The sequence below is a fragment of the Drosophila pseudoobscura genome, chromosome 4 (genome assembly GCF_009870125.1).
Source record: "Drosophila pseudoobscura strain MV-25-SWS-2005 chromosome 4, UCI_Dpse_MV25, whole genome shotgun sequence".
Classification (NCBI taxonomy): Eukaryota; Metazoa; Arthropoda; class Insecta; order Diptera; family Drosophilidae; genus Drosophila; species Drosophila pseudoobscura.
Window position 1 is genome coordinate 3955414 of NC_046681.1, and position 22702 is coordinate 3978115.

The 22702-nt window shown below is 37.9% G+C and overlaps 1 protein-coding gene across 5 annotated transcripts in view; it reads left to right on the forward strand.

Annotated features, from left to right (window-relative positions):
• The window catches only part of nAChRalpha5 (nicotinic Acetylcholine Receptor alpha5), a 62298-nt gene extending 43459 nt beyond the window's left edge, over positions 1-18839 (forward strand). For 4 of the 5 annotated variants that reach the window (XM_033379412.1, XM_015181307.2, XM_033379411.1 and 1 more), the window contains exons 5-12: positions 751-1086; positions 1303-1378; positions 4864-5058; positions 6088-6174; positions 8004-8113; positions 13116-13267; positions 13521-13643; positions 13770-14202. In XM_033379412.1, the coding sequence (XP_033235303.1) occupies positions 751-1086; positions 1303-1378; positions 4864-5058; positions 6088-6174; positions 8004-8113; positions 13116-13267; positions 13521-13643; positions 13770-14079 (1389 nt within the window). In that variant the 3' untranslated portion in view covers positions 14080-14202. The other variant, XM_001356174.4, reaches the window with a different exon arrangement.
• Positions 18840-22702: the final 3863 nt, after the last annotated feature.

A 22702-nucleotide genomic window follows, 5' to 3' on the forward strand; every position in this document is an offset into this window, starting at 1 on the left:
CACATAAAAACAGCATACTTAAATAATCCAGAAGAAATGTATCTTAAATCATCCGTGACAGCCCATATAAATAAGTTTTTGGCGCAAGCGAAGCGAGTGAGCCGGGGGTTGCCGCACGATCGAAGCCAGCTCGAAGTTAGTTATTTATATATATACTAGAAAAAATTGTTCTCATAAGGAGTCTCAGTCCTATCAAGCCAAAAAAAGCCGCGAGTACCGCTCTCGTTGGTAGATATGGCGCAAAGTCCCAAAAGACAAGAGCGGGTCACATTTTTTTGTGGTTACCACATTATTTTTGGCATTAAATTAGACAAAAAAAAAATAAATACTCCAAAATATGTTAGGTAATCTTTTAACAATTGAACAGCGAAAACTTTCTTAATTATAGACAGTAAATAGTTTATTTTTGTTCAATCTGGACAGCTGTTACGGCTTCTACACTTTCCAATCAGTTCGAATCAACCTCAGATGTTGTTCCAGCTTTCATTTGCCATTTTACATGCATGAGTGGGCAACCGACCAATTCCCACCTCAGGTCGCATCCGCTGTGGCCGGAAATACGTTATAAAAATGATAAAAATGAAAAAATGGCTGTGCAAACTTTCCGCTGAATAAAGTTATATGAGAGTTTGTTCATACTCGGACATACATATATACATACATACTCATACAATTTTGTGTGTTAATTAATTATATTTGATTGCGAGCGACGTGTGTAATGAACTTGCTGTTTGGCATGCCTTTTTGCAGGACGAGAAAAATCAATTGCTTGTCACGAATGTGTGGCTGAAACTGGAGTGGAACGACATGAACCTCCGCTGGAACACCTCCGACTACGGGGGAGTGAAGGATCTTCGCATACCGCCGCATCGCATCTGGAAGCCGGACGTGCTGATGTACAACAGCGCCGACGAGGGATTCGACGGCACCTACCAGACTAATGTCGTGGTGAGGAACAACGGGTCGTGTCTGTATGTGCCGCCGGGAATCTTTAAGTCGACATGCAAGATAGATATCACGTGGTTTCCCTTTGACGATCAGCGTTGCGAGATGAAGTTCGGCAGCTGGACCTATGATGGATTTCAGGTTTGGTTCAGTCTCCAACAATGCACAAGCAGGGCAACCAGGAAGTACTCACAAGACTCGTAGTTGTTTTGCTTACTTAATTACAAATTACACTCAATTACGACAGAACTTTTGATTTCCTCAGTACTTTTTCGTTTTTTTTGCTGTATTCGTTTGAAGCGAGCGAAAATATTTATATTATTCTACCCTCTCCCCGAATATCATATATATAAAAAGCTGGATTTACAATTACAAGATGAAACTGGCGGTGATATCAGCAGTTACGTGCTCAACGGCGAGTGGGAACTACTGGGTGAGTAAGCCAACGTCGTTCGGAGCGAAAGCGACATCCTCTACATATCCGACATAAGAACCAGATTCACAATCCAAACCTCCAAAACTCTCAGCAGCCGTTGCTTCTTTGGCGAGTGACTCACGTTCTTCAGATACAGATACAGATACAGATACAAATTGAGAAATTAATTCATATACTACTCTCCCCAATCTCCGTGTGTGGAAGTTCATCTTGCCGCCTGTCTGTTGGCAAAACGAACCACAGTTCTCTTCTCATCTCATCTCTCCAGAGGAGATGACGGTCTTGCGGCCGATTACTTTTGTGTACCCAAAGCGCACACAAAAACACACACACTATACTTGTAACTTTCTCTCACTCACTCTCTCTCTCTCTGTTTCTATCTTACTTACTCTCTCTCACAAAAGTCTGAAAGCTGCAAGCAGGGTTCAAACTGCGAACTAAAGTTCCGAACTCGTTCCGTTCGAAACTCCGACTGCGTCTGCTCATCGGAAGCCGATTGAACCAGTGCTGGGGCAGTGGAAAGCACTGCCGGGCACCTTCAATCAGCTAAAGATGAGAGCGTTTATTATCATATCACTGCTTCGATACTCGTATTTCTTACACTTCTCAGTCCCCATCATCCCATTCGAGGTCAATGAATACGGAATGAAGTAGGGCACTTCATGAACCCTGTTAACCTGTAAACCTGTTAACCCCGTACTACATTACTCTATACTCTATTACTTTCGTACTTCACTAAAAACCCACACGCTTATCCAGTGTTCTCCCACTCACTCTACTCTTTCAAAACATCAAAGAAACCAAAAACTCTGTTTTCAATTAGACTATCACAAAACTATCTTTGGGCGCATTAACTTTTAAAGTCCGAAATAGCCGCGTAAACGTTTCGATTGCCCTTTGTAAGAGCTCTGATTGGTGTGGCATAAGGTTAGACCGTTACACAACAGCCTAACTATGCAACTCCAATCGCAGGTGCTAATTATTAGGAGCTATTAACATTACCATTAAATTAATCAAGAGGTAAGGCCTGGCCCGTGTATGCACTCCACTTAGAACATTTTATCCTGGAATCTATTTTATAGTTTTCTTTATCGAAGCTAACGGCATGTACAACGATTACGAATGAATGCTGAATAGAATGTATTTACATATACTCGTAACCAAAATACAAACCAACTATCTGCAGATACAGAGACAGTCGTAGACCCAAACCTTTTGAAGTTTGCATATATAGTATGTACTGTAGATGACCTGGGTTCGATAGGTCCTTGATGAAATTATGCTTCTGGATACATCTCCTATCTTAACTCTATCCCTCTCTAATCATCTAATTGAATACTCTGCTCCTCATTCAGTGAGGCTTATAAATTATAAATAGCAAAGCGAATAAATAAACTTTCTGGACTTTCTGGAAACACAAGAGAAACACAAATTACAGAAGCACAGAATGAAAGAAATTTAAATTAAATACGAACTCTGAACCCCCCACACACACACCAGCACGCTACCACTCACAGACAGAGTTTAAATTGCACTTTTCCGCATAGAATGCTGAGCTGGCAGAAAGTCTAGCCACGCCCTCGATCCGTAAGCGTTTTCCCAGTCAGCGAAAACTGCCACCCAGGGGGGCGGTGGCGGTGGGGAAAATGAAAAAGAGCTTTGGTCTTTAGTCCTCTGCAGAAGCCACGCACCAGAACCAATTAAGAAATTAAAGGACAAATACGTCTGCATTTTCTCCCACTCATACACACACACACACACATATATGTATGTATATATATATGTGTATATATGTATATGTGCACTATAAATTAGCGCTACCACAAATACAGACACTCCGTATAGCCGAAAAGTTTTCCGCTCCACACTAGCCACAAAACTGCAAAAGAAAAGTTTGTGCAACAAATTTTATTTTCGTTTGTCGACTGCTTTTATTGTGCTCTCCTTTCATTTCAGTTGCTTTCCGTTTTTTTTTCTTGATTTCGTTTTGGTTTTTGTTTTTTACTTTGTGCGTAATATTTCGGGAGTTTCCCAAAGTTTTTCCGCGGGCTCTCTTTCCTCTCCGCCATTGTTTTCAGTGCGCACTTGCGGCCGATTTCCCTCTACCTTGCCCTTCCCTAGCCAGTTTATGCAAATTATTTTGTGTCGGAAAAGTGCTCCCGATATGGGCGGTGCAGGGACTGTGGTCGGGTCCCAAAGCAGAATGGTAGCTGGGTCATTTTTAAATACTCGACCAAGGCGATTTGCTCGCCGCTCTTGTAATCCCTTTGGTAATCTTGGAGTAAGTTGGGCAGATAATTTAGTCTGAAGTTTGAGGCATTGGGCCAGCCATAGACGGCATATGGATCAGGCTTTCTGCCAAATGTTTTTACTGCGAATATGTTTGCAAAAAGATGGGGGCAGAATAGCAATTCACAGCTTGTAGATTCCATCAGAAAGGGCTCTGCATATCTGGATGAATGTGCCTTAGAATCGATCAGAGAAAATGGGACAAGACATTTTCTAAGACTTTATAAATTATTAGACACAAAAAACCCTATTCCCCGACTCTGGCTTGGGGAATTATGTACATACTTTATCGCATTCAATACCTCAGTTGTTCATGGAAGATCAAGGAGAGCTTTAGTTTCTGTATCATACCTATAAACACATTGAGTATCTATTAGCATCTAGCAACCGTTGAAAGGGTACAGCCCGAAAGTGAACTTAAGATTTACAATCATGAAATCAAACCCCGTTTACACCACTCTACTCTCTACTTACTTTCTCCGCTTATATACATATATAACCCGCAACGAAATTTCCCATCTCCACATAACTTTTCTCGTATTTACATTTGAAGCAAAGTGCATAAAAACTTTTCCCCATAGTAAATTGCTCGGCTCTACTCTGCTCTGCTCTTACTTAACTTTACTTACAATTAGTTGCCTAGACAAATAAAACTCTTTCCGAAACTAAGTTTACACTCAACTACACCCACTCCCGTTCCCACTCCCACTCCACGGCATGCACAACACATTTCTCATTTTACATTCCACCCTCCATACTGGAGTATCACTCCCTAATCCTTGCCATGTCATAGCCCACATATCGCATATACATTGGTATATTTTAAAGAATATTGCAAATTATGTACACAGACTTTAAACTTTAAATGGCAAGATTACCTCTAATCTAATTACACTTACCAGCAACTCTAGTCTTTGCTCTGCTCTGCTCTATGCCCAAGAACGCTATCGTAACTCTTATCCAATGCTTACTCTCCTATCATAATCGTATTCGTACTTCTATTTAACTTGTATTATGCCAAGAAATGCTCGAAACAAATGCTCAGATCAAGTCCTAAGTAAAAGCTGCCACAGATACATACTCGTATACGTATACTCGTACGTTTCGTAGGAAACGAAACAAAGAAACAGAGATGCCTTCCCACCACGAATATATCTTGTAGTAATGCCCTTTGTACAATTGAACCACCGTAGGTGTTCCAGGCAAGCGTAACGAGATCTATTACAACTGCTGCCCGGAACCGTATATAGATATAACCTTCGCCATCATCATCCGCCGAAGAACGCTCTACTACTTCTTCAATCTGATTATACCCTGTGTGCTGATTGCTTCAATGGCTCTGCTGGGATTCACTCTGCCACCGGATTCGGGTGAAAAATTATCGCTGGGTAAGTTCTAGTGTTATAGTTAGGGGGGACTGGGACAGTGGAGGAGGTACATTAATTTGAAACCACTTAGGCAACATAAATACTTATGAATATACGTACTGGAGAAGAGGAACCGCGACCGCCCACACATGCAAACAGCTCGAGAGCCGCTTCAAAAGTATTTGCCAAGTACTTTTTAAATAATGACAGACTCGTCGGCAGCGCGGGCCAATTTAAAATTAGATGCCCTCCATAATGCTGTTGATGAGCGCTCGACGAGAGCCCACTGAGAACCGAAGCGAGCCACTCACCCGCCGACCGACTGACTGACACGGCGCATTACTCGCTATTGCCATCGCTCCCCTTCCTGTTGTTGATGTCGCTGAAGATGACGATGACGATGACGGCACAGTCGCAGTCGCAGTCCCAATCCTAGTCCCAGCAGAACCCAGCCCAGATCCTTGCCAGCGTTGGCAAACAAACTATTGAACTTTTAATGTTGCTATGACTGAGCTGAGTAGTAAAAAGTGTTCAACGAGCCGGGCGTAAGGAATGTTCCGGCTGGCTGTTAAGCACTCGCCTCAAATGTGCTGTCGATTGGTCGGGACAGGGGCAGAGCATTAGTGGGGCGGAAAATCAGTAGGGACTCGACGAAAGTTGAGGACTTTTACTTCAGCCAAAGTTGAGTGCTCAAAACAGAAATAGATGGGTAGCAAGTGGGTGTCGGAAAGTACCTAAAACTACTTAAAGATACCTAGTGGCAGTGTTCTGGATCAAGGGGAGGGTTACACAAGTGAGAGTAAAGCTTCTGGCTGTATTAGCCAGAAGTATGAGCAAATCTACTGTTGGAAACAGGGAAAATGGATACAGGAATACCTTTAGAGGGCCGTAGATTACCAGGTCACAAGGAACGGACAGACACCAAAGCAAAGACCGACTGTTAATGAACAAATAATTGAAAAAGTCCGACATCAAATATCACACCAGACACCCGTGCTATATGAAATAAGAGCATGCGTCACTTAATCGTCTTCCTCATCCGATATCTAGGTGTTACCATCCTGCTCTCGCTGACCGTGTTTCTCAATATGGTTGCCGAGACAATGCCGGCCACATCCGACGCGGTGCCTCTGTTAGGTAAGACCATTTTGTTTACCGAAACTAGTCGATGGTAATGCTTCTTGTAAATGCAAATGCAAATTTAAATGTAAATGTAAATGTAAACGTAACAGTAAATCATATTATCGATGTTTTTTACCTTTGGTTTGAGTTTGTGTGTTCTTCTTTTGGAAGTGTTTTCTTTCCTTATTCAATCCATATACATTATATCGTTACATAACTACATACACGTATACATATGTATACAGTATATATAGTAAATATATATACATATAATCCTCTAAAGTTATTGCAGTTGCATATTCATTACATATATCCATGCATTTCTAAAATGATTTTAAAGTCCAAGTAAAATCCGATGATTTTATAATATTAAAACTTTGACACACAATTAAACAATCCTGTGAAATCCGATTCCACTCCAAGCATCAGTCGCCATGACTCGTTTCAAAACGTTTCCTTTGGCTCAAAAGTCAAATGGTATACTCTATCGATGACTTTGGGGTCCTTAAGGAAATCAAACTGATGCCAAAAAACCAAGAGAATAGTTTCTAAAATTCGTTGAAAAAGAAAACAGACTAAAAATAACAAAAGGGCATTTAAATGTTGCTATCAAGATTTAAATATGTGCTTATAACGTATAAATACAAATACCCGTATATATATTAACTTTAACAGCCCAAAAATGATCAGTACTTATATATACATATATATATATATACAGAAAATATGAACTGGTTTGAATAATGCACACACATTTGACGAGTTTCCTGCACGCTATAAATATACTTTGTTTCGGTTTTCAAGAAATCTATAAAAAAATACAAATTAAAGTATAGTTGGGTTGTTCCCGATTCAATAGCAGTTTGAATTATCTGTCTTTTGACTCTGCGTCTGACACAATGTGTTCTTATCTCATTAAAAATAAATTATTCAACTTGTGTTACACCATATTCCAGTCTGCCTAGAGATTTCGTATATGAGTTACGATTACTATTTTAAAAATAATAATCCGTTTGGCTTACTATAGGGATTCGTTGAGCGAATAGCTTATTGTATATCTTTATATTAATTTTAATTAAAACAAGATTTGAAGATTAGAGCAAGGAACAACCCCACCATATGACCAATGAATCAATAAATCCGAAGACAACCCATGAAAAAATTTATTAAATTTTCAAATTCGACCTCTATCTCTAAAAAAGGTTTCAAAACTTTAATATTAAATTTATATTTTTAAAAATATATCTAATTCCGTTCTTGGCGTACGATTTCGGTGTCTAACTGCTATGTATACCTACCTAATATTTTTCTAAAGTATTCCGACTAAAGTTACCTAAGTGTGTGTGTATGTTAAAGAAAAGAGCATAAACCTATACTTATTTTTCTTTAATGCCAATTCATTTGTTATGTCGTTAAAAGAATTGAGAAACTCAGAAGTTAACAGACAAAAATTCTTGCATTTAATGTACTAACTAAATTTTTGTATATATCTCTTGCCTTTTTTCCTTTCTTTCAAACAAACTGTGTACCTTTGACAAAACTATGAAAAAACTACATATGTGCGCTCTCAAATGCCAAATATTAACCATACCAAAATCAAACACTATGAATGATTCCGAACTATGAAATATGCGCTACCCTGAACAATGCTCCAAAACTATCGAACTAACATAAAAAACCACAATCCAACATCTGAAACAAAAAAACAAATCAATATTCACATGCACCACAACAACAATTACTCGTACATTATCTAACACACACCCAACGATATACTATATATACGTAATATATATATACATATATATATATATATATTGACAACACGCCCAACCAACCAACAGGTACATATTTCAATTGCATAATGTTTATGGTAGCTTCATCCGTTGTGTCAACGATTTTAATATTAAATTATCATCATCGAAATGCTGATACGCACGAAATGTCCGAATGGGTAAGTCACAAATAGGTCAACCCACCAACCATCCCAAACAACTACAACTACAACTACTCGTACAAGTAAAACTACAACCAAACCAACTCTCCAAACTCTCCAACAAAAAGAAAATCAAAATAAAACCACTGCAAAAGCGACCATCACTCATCATATACTCGTACGATATAGCCCCAGTCAGTACACAGTGGCCACGGGACCGCAACTGTCTGTTGGGGATAGATCTGCCCTCCTGCATCATCTGGCACGAGGCACTCCCTCCAGCCATCTACGGATTGCGCGGATGGGCAGATCCCAATCCCCCAGATCCCATAGCCGCTACCGCTACCGTTACCTCTGCCACTGTCGCTGTTGCTGTCGTTGCCGGTCCCGTGTCCACTGTCGCATAGCATTAGCATTTTTTGATATGATTTATCTCAACCAAAAAAGAGAAAAAGTGCTAAATTTATACGAGAGCCATGCAAAAATAATTTATGTGCTAGCTAGAGAAATGTTTTTGTGTTTCCTCTTTTCACGTTATTTACTTACTTGTTGTACTGTGTTACTTTGTGTTGTTTCCATTCTTGAAAAGCCCAAAGCCCAAAAACCAAACCTTAAAAATATTAATAAAACACCATAAAGAAATAAAGTAAGCTTTTGTGACCGCACACTGAACGGAAAAGTATCTTTCAACGGACTGGTGTAGTTTCAGAAAGAATTCCACTAAAATTTGAATAGTTTACGGTACGAAGCGTAACGGAAAGCGGCTTCAAGAAGGGTACAAAATCTTGCCAGAGACTTTAGCCAATACAAAATATGAATGAGTTTTAAGACTCGTTTCAGAAAATGGCAATACTAGCGTTTACCAAATGATTACTTAATATTTTTATCGATATATTTGTCCGTTTGTATCAAATGATACAAAAAGAGATAATTTGAAAATAGTAATCTAATAATTCTTGTGTTTTCTTTCTGGTCTGAATAGACACCCATTGGGGATTAGATTCTTTGGTAATTATCAGCGGTATTCGCTTATGAGCAAGTACCATCTTGTGATTATGACAGCCCTGACCTACACTTTTCATCTATTCTTACAGTTTCGAGGATAAATTATCGATCATTATATTAAATAGTTCTGCACCAACTAATTGAAAGAAATAAACTCCTCATCAGTGACAGTTAAAAACTCTTGAAGCTCCTTTTAAAAATAAAAATATATACATAGAATTTAAATGCAAGAGAAATCAGCAAATAGTTGCACAAATAAATATGTATACATATGTTGCTGTTTGTTATCATTATAATTTTTATTGTTGTCATTGTTGTTGTTGTTGTGTTGTCTTAACAGCATTTCTGTTTCATACACAACCAGCCCGTTTATGTTGTTTGCAATTTTTCGGTTGTGTTAGTTGTGATGCCTACATAGAGGCGCTTTTGCAAGCTGAACTTGGTGTTTTGTCAATTTGATTTCGTTAGTATACGCAAATGTATCTACAATATAGTGGAATCCCAGACAAAAAAAATGTCAGTTGAGTTCAGTTTTAGTCAATGTGTGTGTGACCCGAAAATCAAAAGAGCCCAATGAGGCCAATGAGGGCAGTGAAACGATGTGAAGCGAACGCCGAGCTGAGCCGAGCCGAGCAAAATGTGACGGACGGATGTACAGAGTACGAAATGAATGTTGTAACCATCCAACATGTCTAGCTACTATACGTGTCTACTATAAAATAATTTATGTAATGAAAAATATCGTAATGTTGATGTTGGGCCCATAATTTCTACTTATGTGTATGTAAGCCACAACCCCAATCCCAGCAAGAAACCAAGTATCCCGAGTCCCAACTACCCAGTACATCCAACCTTACACCCATCCTAAATCCTAACCACGTTGAGCCCTTTTTTGCTCGTACCTCCTCACCAGTTGCACACACTCTTTTGTATCTGCATCTCTGTACTCGTACACTCGTACTCGTACTCATACCTATATACTCGTATACTCATATGTATGTATGTATGTATGTGTAAAGAACCTACAAGAACCAGATGACAAAGTCGAAACTGCAGTCAAATGATATATTATGCAATATGATGCACTCCTCCGTCTGTCTTTCACTCTAACCCCGTCCCAACACATATACTCGTTCATTTATATTGTATATATTATCTATTTTCCTGTACATAGACCCTCTGTGTGACAAAAAATTGTTTGATGTTGTATGTGCCTGAATGAGCAGCGAATGGTTTGTAAGGCTGTGGATAGCCGACTGTTTTGATGGTTTGCGTAATTAGAGAAAAAGGATATAAGGCAGCGGCTCAAAGAGTATCCGCAGCCCGAGTGCGGTCTTATAAAGATAGATGTTTGTTGGGGAACTAGAGAGTTAAGGAGTGTCTGCAATACAACGTTGAGCTATAAATATTGAGGGGAGAATATAATGTCATTTTAGGAATTACCTCAACAAAGTAAATCGTAAATACTCATAGAACCGAATTTCATAACTTGTACAATTTTCTGAAAGAGTAAAAATGCTTGAAGGAACCACTTAGGGAATCAAGTGTATCTAGTAATATTATTAAATAGCAAACAAGACCACCGCCGGAAGAGTATCCACCTTTACCGCAAATTGTAATATCAATAACGGGAAACATCAGAGCGCTTTCATCATGATTCTGTTACAGGACATCCAAGTGGAAAGCAATTTCTGCGCATTATTGCAATTGCCACAAAGTGCATAATGAAAAGTTGCGCTGGACGAGACCCGGAGAGGGAATGAGCGAAAAGATAAGGATGAAGGAGAAAAGAATAAGGGAAACTCAGTGGAAGTCGATTGGCTTTTAAGAAGTCACTCACATGAAAAGTTTTGTATGGTTTTCGCGCAAGAATGTGGACTTGTCCCTGTCCCTGTCCCTCCATCCATCCAAGCTCGCAGACCTTTCGACATACAATTGAATTTGGAGCACATGAAGGAAAAACCAAATCCTCGATTTTCGAGCACACAAAGTAACCGAAAGCCAATAGTAGGGGCTGGGTGGAACGCGAATAGGTACGGGTATGGGTATGGGCATGGGTAGGGACAAGGTAGGTACGGCTTGCGTCGGGCTTGACAGTTGCCCCAGTTGTGAGTTGTCCTGACACGAGAACGAAAATTGAGCCAATTGGCGAGGCAGGTGCATTAGAAATGTGCATGCACAAAAAGTCCTTTTGGCCCGCAACTTCTTCTGCTCCTCGAGCTCTTCGCTTGTCGTCTGTTGCCTGTCGCCTGTCTCCTGGCACTTGAATTGGCTCCGTTTTTGTGTGATAACAACAAATCAATTTGCACAAAATTTGCACAAAAAGAAAAGATGGTAGAGCAGAGGGGTTGGTTGGCTGGAGTGGGCGTTATATACGTCCTTATATAGGTACGTACGAGCACGTATTGATATGGATATGGCAAATGCCAGTTGCTCCATTGCAATGGTTAACTTTGCATTTAGTTTGCATGCCACGTCCTGAAGCGCATTTCCATGTAAGCTTCTCGCTTGTTAGCCAAAAAAGAAAAATCGCCAACAAGGAAACGATAGGGCAGGACACAGGGACTAGCAGGAGCAGTATCAGTATCGGGTAAAGTGCAAGAGAGGTTGTCAGCTGAGAGCGTGGGTATTTCAGCAGCTCAACTCTAATATTGTTAAGGGGACAGCGACAAGGGGACAGAGCGACAGAGCGACAGAAGAGCGGGTACTGTGCATGAGATCTGGCGAGGCACAATGCATGTCGCGACTATCGATTCGGTTCTTGTTTCTGTGGCTTTTTCGCGCGGTATTTGAATTCACTTCAACCATGCCACCAGCCAACCAGAGGGGGAGGCAATGGATGTTCAATGTGATTGGAAAGGGAACTGGGGTGTCGTTTCTGAACTTGCCTTTGATCCAACTTTGCCGAAAGGAAACAATAATTGAGTATCTTATAAATATGATTATGAATAGTTAGGCCCGGAGTTCACCCAAAAAAAGAGTATAAATGATCTATCTTCGATGTAGCCATGAAGGTCTGCGTATAGGCAGACTAAGGCCCAGTTTCAAAAGATGTAAACTCATAGCTATAGAATCACATTTTCACAATTACTACAGCCATCTGGCTGTAATCTCAATCTTCAGGAAGCTAGTGGGACATGCATTGTAGGCATTGAATATTTATAAATAATAAGTATATTCGAAAAGTGTGAGTGTATGGACACTCAAAAATTAGACACGATTAGAAAGTGTAATTTAAATCGGAACCCGATTTCGGTGTGAATGTCTTTAAAGCTCAACGGCTCACTTCAATCGCCTCTGATTTGGAACTAGGGGATTCTCTCGGATGTACATATGTGTGTAGTTGTTGCCACCATTATTGCTTGTGTTGTATCTGTGCGCTTGTGTTTCGTGTTTAATATCTGTGTATCCACATATCTGTGTTTGTGTTGTAAATCATGATTTTTGCATGCATCATAGCTATAAATAAGCAGAGAACTTTGCGAACAGCGAGCCCCCACCTTGCCAGTCTCCCACGTGCACTGGCACTGGGCACACTCGCCGACACACACATACATACAAAGAAATATTACTATATTTAAGTGTAATAACAAATCACTAGCCATACATACAGACATACAAACATCCTGCATGGGAACCGCACCCGAAATGGGGAACAGAACACCAACATGTTGCTCTCCAAATAATCGACTCCACAACTTTGTTGCTTTAGTTGTAATCAAATCAAATATAAATCATACTTGTGGCCATCTGTCTGCGGGTGTGTTTGTGTGAGTGTGGGTCTGGGCGTGTGAGTCTGTTCATGCAAAGTAGCCATAAATCGCGGCGTGCCGGGTTGAGCCACACACCGCACTCTCGACCAGAGACACAAGCCATCATCATCCTCCCAACACGAACTGTACGAGTAACACACGCAATTGGAACCTATATATGAATATAATAATAATTTTGAGTGGGGTTATCGTTGGGCTCGTTCCACTAAACGTTTCAATTTCCACCTGCCACCTGCCGTTAGATACGCATCGTATTTTTATGCTGGTTGCCTTGGATACTACGAATGAGTCGCCCGGGACGACCACTGATCCTGGAGTTCCCGACCACGCCCTGCTCGGACACGTCGTCTGAGCGCAAGCATCAGATACTCTCTGATGTCGAGCTGAAAGAGCGGTATTTAGCAATAGTTTTATGCTGTTCTTGCTTTTTCTTTCGTCTGATAGTCGCAGCATATTCCTCGGCAATCGTTAAGGGGCATTCAGTGTACGAATGTATCGAATGCACATATGAACCTAACTAAAGTAGGCTCTGGATAAACTTGGCAAGCGTACAGCGAAACCAAAAGCGAAAGCAAGAACAGGGCAAAATATTCATAGACCTATAGAGTGTACTTACCAAATTGTTTGTCCTCCTTCCCCGAACGAAGCTCCTCGAAATCGCTGCTGGCCAATGTTCTGGACATCGATGATGATTTTCGCCACAATTGTCGCCCCATGACGCCAGGCGGAACACTGCCACACAACCCAGCCTTCTATCGCACGGTTTATGGGTAATGAATCCAAACATACTCGTACCATAAGCATAATACTTTGCTGCTCTGGCCCCTGGGTCAGCATTCGGCTAAGTGGAATAACCAACTCACGTCCCATGTTTCTGGCCTTGTGCCAATTTGCAGACAAGGCGACGATGGGAGCATTGGGCCAATTGGCAGCACTCGAATGCCAGATGCGGTCAGTCATCACACGTGCATCAAATCATCAACAGAATATGAATTAGGTTTAATCTTAAAGGAAATTCGCTTTATAACTGATCAGGTAAGTTGGCTGAGAATTATTCGTGACCATAGGGTGGAATATCTTGGGAAACTATCCCTATTTGTTATTGGATTCAAAGTATCTTATTCACAAATGCATGCTCCAGACCCAGACTGCACCGAACATCCATTGCATCTATCACTCCCCATCATTGTTACAGATGAAAGTTAATAGTTTTGCCTCTTCTTTTCTCTCCAATTCAACACACACTCTCTCTCTCTCTCTCTCTCTCTGAATACGAATACGATTACGAATACTCATACCAACCCCACCATGAAACAAAATCCACAAAAACCACAAACCAAACACAGCTACGTAAAGATGACGAGTCAAATGACATTGCCAATGATTGGAAATTTGCAGCTATGGTCGTTGACAGACTGTGCCTTATCATATTCACAATGTTCACAATATTAGCCACAATAGCTGTACTACTATCAGCACCACATATTATTGTCTCGTAGCCATATGGGCGAGGTGGTTATTGTTATTGGTTTTATTATAAAATCAATTTGTTAATTATTAAATTAATAACGAAACTTTTTAAGTAAATTAAAACCAAAAGGAAAACTCTAAAAACCACAAAAAAAGAGAAAAACACTTGATATAAATACCATTGACTAAATAATACACACAGAAAAAAAACTAAAAAAAAAAATAAACAAAATCTTGTCTTTAAAATACAATAATTTAAATATAAACAAGAGAACTCGTTTAAAGAAAGTCTTTCGTAAAAACCACATACACAAAAAGAGACTTAAAAAAATCATGTCCTAAAATTGTTTACAAATTTTTAATTCCAATTTTCCTAATTCTTTACAAAACAAAAAAAGTACCAAAAAACTGATTAAAAATTAAGTTTAAAAAGAGTATCCCAAACCTCACCGCCATACCCAACAGACATTCTCTTTCATTCTTCCACTGACTATACTATACAGATACATATGTATACATATACTTGTATATGTAGTTAATTACAATCAAAACGGGTATATTTTCTTTTATATTTTTTATATTTTAAAAAGCAAGACAAATTTTCGGAATTTTTTTTTTGGATACACTTGAAAATATTATGCAGTTGTTCGAAAGTCTCCAGAAGGGCAAGACCCCAAGATACCCTTTTTGGAAGACTTCATTTTGTGAGCTTTATAGTGAAAAATTGTAGATGAAAATAAATTCCAATATATATTACTATGTGAATGTATGTACATGAGATCGGAGCCCAACGTTTTTGGATCCACTGAAGAATAATAACTAACCAGAATATTAATCTTCGCAAGCGGCATTGAGGTCAGTCCATGGAAGTCAATTCCAAGAAACCTTTCTGCTAACTATGTAGACACTTAGGGAAAATACAAAACTCAGCCACCCTTCTCCTCTCTAGATAAAACTGCATTTCCAAAACAGAACCAATTAACCTAACATATCCACTACTACGTAAATTTAGATCCCTCCCCATTTTACTTTTATGTTGAACAGAACACGATAGGATAATAAACACAAGAACCCAAAACCCAACACCTAAAATCCCCTAAAAACCAAACCTCTTAAAGCAAACCAAAACCAATAGAATAACCCATCCAAATTGGAATTAGAAAAGAATTCACAAAAGTTTAACTACGAAAAAAAACGAAAGCGAGATATATGACAAAAAAGAAAATGAAAACAAGATTTATCCAGTGATTTTGAGTGAACCAGCCCATTGCGCTCAGCAGATGGAATGTGTCCCATAGATGGCATTCCATCTCGACTGGCGTTTCATCGAGGCACATTTGATTAAATTTAATGGTTGCGAGCAATAATATCTGCGTGTTGATGAATTGCATGATTTTTTGGTGATGCAAACGATGATCGAGCGAATTATTGCGTGGACCCAGGTATCGGGCAAGAGCTCGCTCCTTTATCGCAGTGAGAACAGCGAAACATCGTACACAGTCTAACTTTTGGTATTGATATGAGTTGTCTATGATTTATGATTTTTATTTTTGTGATTTGAAATTGAATACTAAAAGTTTATACACTGTACAAACACCAGAGGCAATTCATTACAAACAAAAAGCTGAACAATGAAAAGGATAGCGAGGCAAGTCGGACAAATACGACAAATACAAAAATATATATACCAATAACAATGAACATCACAAGACCATAGAACTCAGAACATGCCGGTGCATGGGTAATTATGTGCTTCGCTTCAGTATTGAGCGCACAAAACATACAAATACATACTTGAAAACGAAAATAAGAACAAAAAACGAACAACTACAAAAGGACAACCAACACATATACTCGTAACCCAAGGAGCTTTATACAATTATATACATACTCGTATGATAGAGTCGATCTCTGCGATCGGGAGTCAGTCTGCCCAAATCCAAAATCTCTCATACATTTGATACATAAATCCACTGGCAAATACTCGACTGTCGGATGACTCTTATATTCCTAGAGTATGATCTTACAGTATGTTACTGTCCGCTATCTAGCCAAGCACACAATTTCCACAACTAAACTAAATAAATAACACAGGCAAGAAAATCTTAAAAATTAACAGGGCATGGGAGTCGGTTGAGCAAATGCTAGGACCAAGACGGGGGAGAAACTCTGACAGATCTTCCTTTACAGACCCGAAGAAGGTCCCAGGCCAGAGACTTTTCCTTCCTTGACTCCTTGCCATTTTCTCGACTCGAGAGCCCATGACCAAATCGAACGAATGAAATGAAAAATTGAGTTTGACTAATTTCACACAGCATTTTCTTTCCACACAAAAGAAAACGTTCAACATGGAATTAATTTTTTAATTTTTAAGTTACAGTTATTCTGCTTCTAATTGTAAATCTTGTGCAATGAAAACAATCAGAATTTTTCTTTGAATATAAAATAAACTAAGCGAAATATTATCAGAAACTGATACAAGCAAAAAAAAAGGCAACAGCAACAGCAGAGAAAAAAACAAACAACAAAAACAATAATTTGCAAGAATAAATAATGGAAAATATGATAAGATGATAAGTAACTAAACGAAGTAACAGAACTTAGTCTAAGCAACACAGATTACACAGAAACAGATGCAGACACAGACCGAGGAACTCGTGCGAGTAGCTGTAGCTGTAATTAAGATTCTATCCAAAGAGCTGAAAGAAACAGAGATTCGAGTACAACCACAACAGAACAGCTAGCAATAGTTTTAAGACAAAGACAAAGACAAACCAAACGAGGATATTGAGAAATGGTTCTACTCGTATTCGGATTATTTTTAATTTTAAATCAGTTTGGGTTTTAGACAATTTTGAAGCAATTTTATATCGAATTTTGTATGCCAGCCATTTTATAGCTATATAAACATTTGATTAAACCTTTCCATTTCTGGATTAACGTTTTTTTCGGGACAGTTTGAATTTGTATGTATAAATAAGGATTAGCTTTTGATAAACGATAAATGGGGTAACCGAAAATGTATGTGGAATGGAGATATTTTGATGAAAGGTGAAATTCGATGTATATTTTGTTAGATTCCTACCAGATCAGCGCGAATACAAATAGATCAGAGACAGAAACAGATAGACAGGTTTTGTGGGGATTTTTGTTCGTCTTTTTGATATGGATATACGTTTATTTTGTATGCTTTTCCAACGTGAACGTCAGTGAGAACAATTAACGATAGATTTCAATCCTACGCATAAGAATATCTACAAATAGAGAACATAGCAACAAGCTGCCAGCATGAGAAATAAAAACAATAACTAATTTTAAATATTTTATACATTTCCATCATTTGTGCTCATTTCAAAAAACAAACAAAAAAGCGAGTCAGAAAGGAGGAAACAAAACACTCAAACAGCCCTGGACAGATTTCAGCCAGCAGTCGATACGGGATTATGTTCAACATTCAATTAGCTGAAGTTGAAGAAGAGTCTACACATAAGCAATTTTTAAACGAAATGTCACCCAAGTAAAAAATAGATTTAGAAAATAGTGAGGCCCCACCATGTGGTGGTGGAGGTGGAGATGGAGGCAGAGATGGTGGTGGAGGAACCTAATCGAACATATTATTCACATCCAGACAACTGGGAAAAGTTGGCTGGGATTAATACTCGTACTAATACATTTCTAGGGCGTAAAAAGGACAGTTGGAACGGACAGTGGAAAGTGTTTCTTTCATCATACATACATAGGTACACTAAAATGATATTCATATATGTGTGTATGTGTGAGTGCAGACATATATATACTTCTTTTTTACACTGGCAAACAAGTATAGAGTATACATACATACATATAGCATACATGGTAATACATAATACAAGAAAATATTTGAAAGCAAATGAAACTTTTTCCTACAACTAGTTGCATTTAAATGAATTTTAAAAAATATACATAAAAGTATATATTTATTAAAACCAAAACAAAAACCAATGAAACACAAAACCAACTCTTTCTCTACTAAAAACAAAACCAACATACAGAAAAAGAAACGCAAAGAAAATAAAATAAAACTTTAATATAAAATTTAATTAGACATTTAATAAGGGTTCAATGAAAACCGAGTCAAAAGAGAAGCATCGTAAACTAGTAAATATTTAAATTAAATTAATTTTAAAAAGTGAAAAACAAAACATAAAACTAAAAAAATACAAAAACAAAAGAGAAGCGCTGATTTTTTATGTCGTTATTAGTAATTAAATTTAAATAATTGCATATAAAGAAAACATACAGAATTAAATGAAAAAACCAAAAATATATGATAATAAAAATTAGAAGGAAATTGACAAATTGGTCATTTTGACCTAGTAAATTATAGAAAAAAATAAAACCAAAATTGAAAGTAAACCAAAACAAAAAAAAAAAAACCAAAAAAGAACATAAGATGGAACCCCGAGAAAACGATTGTAAAATTTTAATTATTATTATTCAATAATAAATACAAAAAAGGAAAGATTTGACAGAAATACAAACATATACAATTAGGTTTTATTTCAATCCATATTCCAACTTCAACACGTAATTACCCGTAATTGGATCCCGGAGAGAGGATCCTGATGCTCAAGACCAAAACGAAAACGAAAACGAAGACCAAGATGAAGCCGCCTTCAAAAGTCGGAAAGGTAAATTGAGTCTCGTGCTAGACATAAGCTGATAATTAAGATATAGGCAATGTACAATAGAACGAGTACACAATTACGCTAATGCTGACACCAAGCACATATCTGACCAATGTAAATATGTACAGATGTTCAGTCGATCAATATTCATAAAATCCTATTCCTAGCATCATGAATTCATTGCAAAGCGACACTTGACACATTGTACAAACCAAAGCTTAGTTTACTTAGTCATAGAAAACAAGCGAACATTATAACCTGAAGCAAAAACAGGGCAGCACATTGCTCTGATATCATAACATATATTCAAAGTGTTAAAATTTCCCGTCTGACTATCAAGAAATAGAAGCTTGCAAATTTTACTAACGAAAAATTCTGATTCCCTGCGCAGTTTGTCAACAACCAGCTGAAAGTTAAATTCAAATCCAGTCGTTCCTTTACGATCTCCTTATAACAGAAATAACTATAAAACAAAAACATATGTATATCCAGCTAGCAAATGCCAATCAACAGATCTTACCCTCGAATATCGAAAAGCAGAAGGGATGCTGCGTGTATGTATGACCAGTGTTTTACCAAATCTCATTTTTATTAAACAACAACCAACAATGGGAAGTTGACATACTGTTTTCGCAAGAAATACTTTCCTATTTAATCGAAGCTTTCGGCATGATTTCTTTATATCCCACCGCTATTTATCCAAAAACTTCACTCTAATTAGACCACATTTTCTCAAAAATTGTACAAGATTCCCCTATAATCAAGTCAGATTTTCCAATACTCCTGCATTGTTTTTGAATTAGTTTTTGGCATGTTCAAATCCCCCTTTAGTTGTTACTATGATTACATTTATTAACGTATTGACGTCTAATTTTCCCCTTGACTGCTAACTTATTTGCGAGTATCTCGGAGACCTGGAAGCGGTGAGTGTACGAAAATTAAACAAAATGGAATATTTGATTCATTTTTCGTATATTTTTGTATAGAATATATCGTGGACAACGTTGGACACGTGCAATTGCAGTATACTGGAATATGGAACATCATTTATAATTAATCTAGAGTATAAAAATGTGTGTTTTAATTTTATCTTTGTTAAGATGTTTTTGTACATCGTATTCGAGTACAGAAATGTATATTTCTAATTTTGTTTAAAATAAAATTTGTAACGTTTTGAAAAACAATGTGTATCACATAGACAATCATGACACACTACAATTCTCTTTAGTTCTTTATTACAAGTAAGACCACATGTCTCCCAGTCAGTTCCCATCGGGATATATGAACCAGACTACTCTTCAAGCTTTGACTGATCTATTCCATATATTTATATTTCATAAAAAATCAATCAATCTATGTAAAAATAAAAAGGGAGGGTACATACACACATACTAAATGCGATTACGAATCATCCTTCACATATTCACCAATTTCTATGTGTTGAAATTTCAGGAATTTCTATATGACTGGGGACTGCTATTGTGTCCGTTATTATTACTTAAGATTATGTATATGTATTAGTTTTAAGACCTCAAGAGACAATCACTTATCAAAAGAAAACTGCATTGGATCTACTTTGGATGGAGCAACTATGGAGAAAGTTAATTACGAGTCTGGTACAGCCCACGCCTAAAGAACTCTGCCCGGTATGCAGAAACGGATAACTTCACGGCCAGACTGACGAAATGTGGGCAGGAGTGTTTGCGGTAGTTCCAGATTAGTTATTTGGATATAATACCAGACGGAAACTTTAATACCATATCACCTCTGGCGTAAATTGCTGACTGGTGATAAAATTAATATAATATGTTGATTGAGCACAAACATTTATTGATTTCGATAAGAATAAATCTCTTTGTAAGATATTTGCAAAAAGTACTTTCATTCAAATTGGATCAATTTAAAAATATAAATCGTGTTCCCCTGCTACGTACACCTATATCGTATTAGCTGGATATGGAATATGGAAAAATTAATATTAGTTAATTTATTTTATAGCTCTAAATTAGTCCTAAACTTGATGCTTAAGTTGGTTTTGGCAAGTCTTCGTCTTCAAGATGGTTGATAAAAGTCGTAGTCATTTTCAGGGAACATAAAGTGGTTTTCACTGAGAAATATTCCAACGCCGTTACCCCGAGACCTGAGTAAAAACTCCAACGCTCACATGGAAGCTTCGTTTTAAATTTTTTTTTTTATAAATTAACGTAGTGCTAGTTAAATTTTTGTAACGCTTTAGAACAACAATATACATATATCCATGTTGCTTGTTGGCAATATTGTTATCCACCACGACCACGACCGTTCAAATTCCGCTCCCAAAATAATTGTTCTATCCAACTTGGTTATCATTTCTTTTAGGGCGCCGTTGATCTCTCTCACTTTCTCTCTCTCTATCTCTCTTAGATGCTGATTGCATCATATGGAGGAAGATGAATACGAGCCTGACCGTGAAGATGATTTTGAAGGAATATTTAGATATTCAAAGAGTGGACAGAACATTCAACTTTAAACTCAATATTTCTTAGAAATTAGAAATTTAGTAAAAGCTTAAGAAAAAACATCAACATCGAAAACGAAGAACACTTAATCATTATAACGCCAGAAAAAGACTGGAAAAAATAGCATAGCTAATGCTATAGTAGAATATTATCGGAAAAGAATTTGATCCAGCTGCTGCCGCAATTGAAGTAGACAGCGCTCCTTGGCGGATCAAGTCCAGATTGTCCAGAGGAGATACATAGATTTTCAATTTAATTTAATCATTTTAATAAAATCGTATATATTGTATGTATGTAACATTTTTTAAGCGAAACAAGTTATGAAATTAACCGAGCCAAATTATTGGCACACTTAGCATATAGCACACATAACATACAGCTATGTTCTTGTAATTTGGCCATATGGTAATTGTTTTTTGCAATGGTTCACACTTAGTTCTAGTTTTCTGTAAAAAAATATCTCTAATTTAGAAAAACGAGAGGTAAGGAAGAGGAAACCACAGAATATTAGGGGATACTACATTTTTTGTGTGGTTTCTTGGGTGATAACGTGGAATCGTGTGTGTGTGTAAAGAATCGTGTGGGTCGACTACCATCTCAAGACCTCACGCCGGCTGCCATTTTGGAACCGAAAGACGAAAGCCCCTGGTACCTTCTGGTACGTCCTATGTGCATATGATTAAGCCGTTTATTTTTCGTGTGTACTAGGAATAAGAATATTGTTGTTTTCGGAGTAGAGTAGAGTAGAGTGTAGAGTCACGGAATTTTATTTTTTAAGTTTATGAAGTAGGAGTCGAGACGGCTTCCGCTCCTTCACATACGTATTGCGTGGTTTCTAGACAACACCAGCAATGCCATCCAAATCAGTTTGCCCCTAGTCGTTCGGCTCTCAATAATCTGAGCTGTTCTGACGGTCCGTCAACATTTCAAATGGCCCGCCAACGGCTTGGGTAGCGGAGTGCTGCCATATCATTCAAAATGGTTGAAAGTAAGCCTTGCAGATTGTAGTACTACCACATCAATAAAAATCGATTCCCGAGTAAAAAGTTGGGGGCGCCAGTGAGCAGATGTAATGTAAAGTCTAATTACATGTATAACAAAGTTTTTGGTGTTGCCATACTATGAACGGAAAGTAACAGTTTTTTAACCTAACTTACCCAAACCAGAGGCACAAGACGCAAAGCTAGAAATTCT